Below are 6644 nucleotides of genomic sequence, written 5' to 3' on the forward strand. Positions count from 1 at the left end.
CTGTTTATTCTTGATATTCTACACTTTGATTGCAAGGTGTCTAGATACAGTTTTGTTTTATTTTGAAAGATCTCTTACTAGGCTGTGTGTGTTGGGCCTTCTAAAACGGAAAATTCATGTCTCATTTCTGGAAGAGCTCAGTTACACTATTCAGTATCTTTGTGAAACTAATAGTATATATACTATAGTCTTATCCAATCTGTAATGTCTCCTTTCATATGTTCTTGATTGTTCTGTGCTTCCTTCTGGAAGATTTCCTAAGCTCTATCTTCTAATCAGTAATTTTCTCTTCAGCTGTATTTACCAACTCATCTATTGGAATTTTTTCCCCCAATGTCAGTGACTTTAATTTTCATTTCTAAAATTTCTAGCTAATTCTCATTTCTGCTGCATTTTCATGTTTGATGTCTTTCTGTTTTTGTTGGATAGATGTTTCTCAGTTGTATATGCCCAAGCCATGTAGGGGTGCACTAACCTTAAAGAGCTCTTATATTAGTGTCTTCACTTGGAATTTTTGTTTTTATTGTTGTTTGTTTTTGTTTTTTGAGATAGTCTCACTAGGTAGTCCAGCTGACCTTGAACTCACTAGATAGCCCAGGCTGGCCTCGAACTCACAGTGATCTTGCCTCAACCTCCTGAGTGCTGGTATTATAGGTGTGCACCACCATGCCGCAATGACTTGGGGTTTTTAGATGGCATGATTATCAAAGCCTGCACTTTCTCTCTCCCCATGTACACAGGAAGAGATATCATACTTATATGGGTATTCTCTCTACCTAAAGCCAGGGTCAGGTAACAGGCACAGATCTAGTGTTAAGCAAGGAGCCAGCCTACTGTACCCCTGCTATTTGTGAGGTCTACAGCTACCACTCCTGTCCCTGCTGCAACACTGAACTCCCCTCAAGGGCAGCTTCCACATCAGCTCATTATCAGGAATACCCTCTCACTTCTACCCTTAAAGATTTCTCATTCTGGGACCAGGGATTTAGCTCAGTAATTCCACCACCTGCCCTGCAAGTGCAAAGCCCTGACTTTGATCTCCAATACAAAAAAAAAAAAAAAAAAATTATCATTCTAAGCTAGACATGATGGCACATGCCTGTAATCTTTGCACTGAGGAAGGCTGAGGCAGAAGGATCACAAGTTCAAGTCCAGACTGGACAACTTAGCAATTTAGTGAAACCCTGTCTCAAAATAGAAAATGCTGGGCCAGGGATTTAGCTCAGTGGTTCCGCCACTTGTCTTGAAAGTGCAAGGTCCTGAGTTCCATACCCAGTACCAAAAAAAAAGAAAAAAAATTTTTTTTTTTTTTTGGCACCAGGGATCGAACTTGGGTCCTTGAGCTTGTGAGGCAGGCAGCGGAACCACTGAGCTAAATCCCCGGTCCCAGAAAATGTTTTTAAACATGTTCCTGCTGCCTTGTACCACCAGTGGTTCATGCATGACTGTCCCATTGGGTAGCCTGTACCACCAGTGGGACTGTCCCATGCCACCCAAAGAGACAGTCATCCACGTACCACCCAGAAGTAAGATATATGAATTACAGCCCTGTTGTGAACCTGTTAAAAAGATTGGAGATTTAGCTCAGTGATAGAATACCCCTCATTTCAATTTTCACTAATGAAGAAGAAAAAAAAACCACTGAGCTAAATCCCCAGCCCTTTGCATATTTAATATTTAAAGGAAGAGGGGACTTCCATAGGAGTTTGGTTTGTTACTGTTCCGTTTCTGCTTTTGGCAGTACTGGGGATCCAACCCAGGGACACTCTACCACTTAGCTACACTCCCAACCCTTTTATTTTTGGGGACAGGGTCTTGCTAAATTGCCCAGGCTGGCTTTGAATTTGAGATCCTCCTACCTCAGCCTCCTGGATAACTGGGACTACAGGCGTGTGCCACTGCACCTGGCTTCTATAAGAGTTTGATCAAGCTTGGGTCAGAAACAAGGGAGCCTATGGGAGCCTGAGACAGCCTAAGATCAAGTTTGACCTGGAAGTCTTGCTCTCTGAGACTCTATCCTGTCACTGAGCTACTCGCCTCTCTTCTGAGCCCTCCTCCCTGAACCCCCCCCGCTCCCTTAAGCAGAAGCCCCTTTCTGAAAACCTTTCCCTGCTCTCAAAGGTTCAGTCCCTCCTTCTCACACCACCTCCCACCTTAACCCCTCATCCAAGTTCCTCCCACCAGGAGAGCAGGGAAGATCTTTTCTGATGCACACTCAGAACTCAGAACAGTCCTTTCTGTTATTTTCCAGCAGCTCCACTGTCCCACTCGCTGTCAGCTGGACCCCGGGGCTACTGGCCTTCTTCTGCCCAATCTCCCAGGAGCAGGGTTAAGGAGGAAGAATCCTGAAGGCAGAGAGGTGCAGTGCAAGAAGAATGGCTTTGACCTTCATTTCCACACCCCTTTTTCTGTGTCTCCTCCTTAGGCCCCCCTCCACATTTTGGATCAATGGGGGTCCACTTTCGCTGAGCTCATCAACACCGTTCCCTCCCACTTCCTGTGGCTCTGAGCTGACTGGCCTGACCAGCTTGGACTTGGCCATGGGGCAGGTCGGTGGCTAGTCAACTCTCAAAAAGAAAAAACTCCCTGAGTCCCTCCAGCCCCTCTCATCCTGTAGGCAGCCTATGCCTCTGGTTATTTCTGGGCTGCATAGGGCACAGGAAGGCTTTAATGCTCCTTCTGCTTTCTGTGGAGATGGTCTTCAGAGGCAACAATGTGGTGCCATCAGCCACGAGGACCCTCTCCACCAAGATGGATGGCTCATGTTTGTCTATAATCCTCATATAATCTGTGACTTTTGAATCCAGCCCTCTTGACAACCAGAGAGTAGGGAAATACTCTATGTACAGGAAGGGTTGGAAGCCCTGCCATGACCTGTGGTTGAGGGCTTTCTGTCTCAGCATTGCCAATCTTCCTTCGTGCAGGTGCCTCTGCCCACCCCTCCTGCACTCTCTCCTAAGGAGCTGAGCAGTGTCTCAGGCTCAGGCACTGGCCAGGCTTCCTGTTTCTACCTGGCCAAAGTACCCCTGGATCCTGCATCCCTCTCGTCGTACTTTCTCTTTCTACCCCATGTTCTAGAAATCCTGCCATCCCAATGCCTCACTTACATGCTCTACAGCAAGGGTCAAGAACTCTGCTAGGCAAATCTCTTTACTCAGACTCAGCGTTCTTGACTGTAGAGTGGGGGTGAGCACTATACAGCGCACATCTGTACTCCAGCTACTCAGGAGGCTAAGCCAGGAAGATTAGAAGTTTGAAGTCAGCCTGGGTAACTTAGGAAGACCCTGTTTCAAAATTTAAAAGGATTGGGGATGGAGCTCAGTGTAGAGGGCTTGCTTAGCTTGTGTGAGACCCTGGATTCAATCTCCAGTACCAAAAACCTAAAAATAAAATGGGGGTATGAACAGTGGTTTCCCAGGGTTCTTGGGATGCTGAGAGACAAGGCAGGTCCGGCAGCATGCACAAGGCTTAGCATTCAGCTCAACCTTGATGATGGAAGCTGTAGGCATTATGAGTTACTTCTCTGGACCACTGAGGCCTCCCCACCCTTGTCCCCAACAAAGCTCCCTCTGTTGCTACCAGGGGAGACACCTCCCTCCTTTCTCTAGCAACCATTAAAACTATAAGAAAACCTCAGGAACCTAGGGTTCAAGAAAGGAGAAGACAGGTGGGTGGAACCTGACCTGCCCCCTCAGCCAGGAACTGGTTTTATACATCTGTGAGCTACCTTATGATTCTGTCTGTAAAAAGGATTCCGTTGCTAATTAAGTCAGAAAACTGCTGACTTTAATCCCCCCTCCCATCCCAAGGGGAGAATCCAAGCCCTTCAATGACCTGAGGTCTCAAGGGGAGTCAATAACAGGCTGAACCTGGCTGGCTCCAAAGGCTGAGGTTCCAGCCACTTCTGAACTTTCATCCTTTTGGACCTTTCACCCCCGCTGGCAGAAGTGAGTCCTGGAGAACAAGGATTGGCTGCATACAGTTCAATCAGCCACCAGCCCTGACCTAAGCACCCACAGCGCCATAGGTAGGTGCCAGCCAGAGGGAGAGCACAGGTCATAGGCAGTTCTGGGGTCACCAACTGGCTGTGCAGCCTTAGATAAGTTTCCACACTTCTCTGGGTCTTAGCCTCTTCACAGAGGATGCTCTTTGTCCCATAAGGGACAGGGCCTGGCACACGGTTGGCGCTCAGCAAATGGGAGCACTCTCCCTCCCTGCCCTTCCTCCCAATCAATACTTGCTCCATTGATGGATGACGGGGACAGTGATGAATCACAGCAGGCCATACAGCCTGCCCCCTTCTTGGATAGATGGGGAGACTGAAGCGCAGGCCAGTGGAGGGTCAGCGGGTGAGACCGGGCAGAGCAGGGACATTATGGCAGCGTGACCAGGGAGGAACATGGGGCTGGGGGTTGGGAAGGAAGCTGCTGCGGGAACAGGTGGGACAGCAAGAAGAAGGTGGGCAGGAAAACACCACATACCCCACTTCCCTCCAGCAGAGGGGTCAACTGAGCAAGCCTGGGACAGCTGTTTGCTCAGAAAAGTGTCTTAGTCACTAAAGGCTGCAGTGGTGAAAGTCCATCCTCCCAGTCATGTCCTGGGAATCTGGGTGGGGGCAGAAAAGCCACAGGATGACACTAAGAGTGGCCACCTGTCCTCTCTGGACTGGACTTTCTGCTCTGCCTCCTCCACTTTTCTGGACACACACACACACACACACACACACACACACACACACACACACCCAAATAAACACACACCCAAATAAACTTTTCCAAGGTCTCCTACAGCCACCTTCCATCCCTCCCACCCCTTGGGAAGAGATCGGAGGCTCTCTACTTTGAATAGCAGTGGACACATTCCTCCCCTGCACAAGAACCTTCAGGAGAAACAGGAAGTGCTTCCTGAGATCTAACTTCCATCCTTCTAGCTGCAGCTAGTGTCTTTCCTCCTGTTGTCTTTGAAAAGGGGATCTGGAACTGAAGTTGAGAAAGATGGTGAGGGACCATCTCCCTACAGGGAAGGTTCCACATGAGAAGAAGGGACCTTTGAAGTTCCCCCAACAGGAAGAGAGGCATGGGGTTCAGAGGTGATGCCGAGCTAGAGGATCAGATTTCCCAGAACAGACTCAATTTTAGATATTCTGGGTGCTGGTAAAGGCAACCTGAATTCAAGTTCTGTTTCTGCCACCAAAGAGCCTCAAAAGACCCCAGGCCTCTGGCAGCTGCTTTCCTTGGCACCATTCATGCCCAGACCTTAGTCCCAGCCCCTGTATTCCGGATGGAAGATGCCCAGACAGGCAGCTACTCAGGGTCAGGGGAGGCGATGCCACATAGTGTGTGTGTGGGGGGGGAGGATACTGGCTTCAGCTTAAGGGAGAGGATGACCCAACAAGCTGGGGCAGGTCATCCATTGTCCATTGCATCGGGGTCTAGAAAACTTCCCCAGCTGCTAGAAGATCTGTACAGAACCTACCCAGGGGCACCAAGCTCTGGGCCTGGGCACATCTGGAGTCAGGAGCTGCCGGAAAGATTCAGGTCAGGTACCCCAGCCAAGCAGAGGGAAAAGGTCACTAAGGAGTTGGGGTGCTGCCGGCTGCCAAGCCCAGCTGGGGGGGGACCCCAGCTCCCTACAGCCGCCTCTCAGCCCGCCCACAGCCCTGCCTCCCGCACTCCCCTACTGGCGCTCAGCAGATCAATGCTGCCTTTGCTGACAGCTGAGAATCGAGTTTGCCTTCCCGCCCCCTCCCCCGCCCCTCCCGCTCGCCTGTCCCCAGAGATCCTCCCGGAGGAACTGGGAAGAGTTTGCTGCGGAAGCGCTTCACCCCAGGGGAGGGCCTGCAGAGGGAGAGGACGCAGCTTTGGGCAGGAAAAGAGGGAAGGAAGATCAGGACACCTGAATTACTGCCCTGCTCAGAGCCGGGGCGGCTAAAGCGAAAGAGTCGCCCAACAGTCGGACGAGGAGGTCAGGCAGCAAGAGGCTTTTCAGCCAGAGGGGGTACTCTGAGAGTCTCCCTTTCTCCTTCTCTGGTGGGACTCTGTGGGCCTTTGGGAGGGCCCTGTCTAGTTCTCCTAACGCTGGCTAAGCACCTACCTCCCCACACCCCATCTGCTCTCAGACTGTTTTCCTGACTTGGGAGTAAGGCACAGAAAAATTTCCCACGGAACAGGGGAGTAGGACCAGGGAACCGGGGAGCCCCGCTTCTGGGCGGACTGACTTACTGGGGGCCCTTCTCCTCCAACCCCCGAGAAGAAGGCAATCTTAGAGAGGGGAGGAAGCACACACATCTGGGGCCCACTAGATCCCATGAATCTGGGCGGGCCCCGCGCAACAAGCCCTCAGGTAGCACCCCCCGCACCTGCACCGGGTTCCCTAGCTGGCACCCAGCAGTGCGCGCACGCTACCTTGCCCGATCAGGCATGCACACTCATCGCTTACACCACCAGCCAGAAGCGCACGCATCTTCACACGCACCCACACCGCACCTCGCAGACCCAAAACTGCCCATTCTGCAAAGTAGTCGCTTCTCCAACCCACGCACGCCCAAACTCCACAGGACACCGTGTCCCGTGCACGACCGCCGCCACAACTCCACATTCCACGCCCCAATTTCCACAGCCACCCACGAGGCGTCCCACCCCCAG

The 6644-nt window shown here is 51.2% G+C and overlaps 1 protein-coding gene across 1 annotated transcript in view; it reads left to right on the forward strand.

Annotated features, from left to right (window-relative positions):
* The first annotated feature begins 4310 nt into the window (after positions 1-4310).
* Kcnq4 (potassium voltage-gated channel subfamily Q member 4) overlaps positions 4311-6644 on the forward strand; it is a 48810-nt gene continuing 46476 nt past the window's right edge. The window contains exon 1 of the mRNA XM_010626077.1: positions 4311-4349. Within this exon, the coding sequence (XP_010624379.1) occupies positions 4311-4349 (39 nt within the window). The remainder of the gene's footprint in view (positions 4350-6644) is intronic.

The sequence above is a fragment of the Fukomys damarensis genome, unplaced genomic scaffold, assembly GCF_012274545.1.
Source record: "Fukomys damarensis isolate Sample0158 unplaced genomic scaffold, DMR_v1.0_HiC HiC_scaffold_23, whole genome shotgun sequence".
NCBI classification, from domain to species: domain Eukaryota; kingdom Metazoa; phylum Chordata; class Mammalia; order Rodentia; family Bathyergidae; genus Fukomys; species Fukomys damarensis.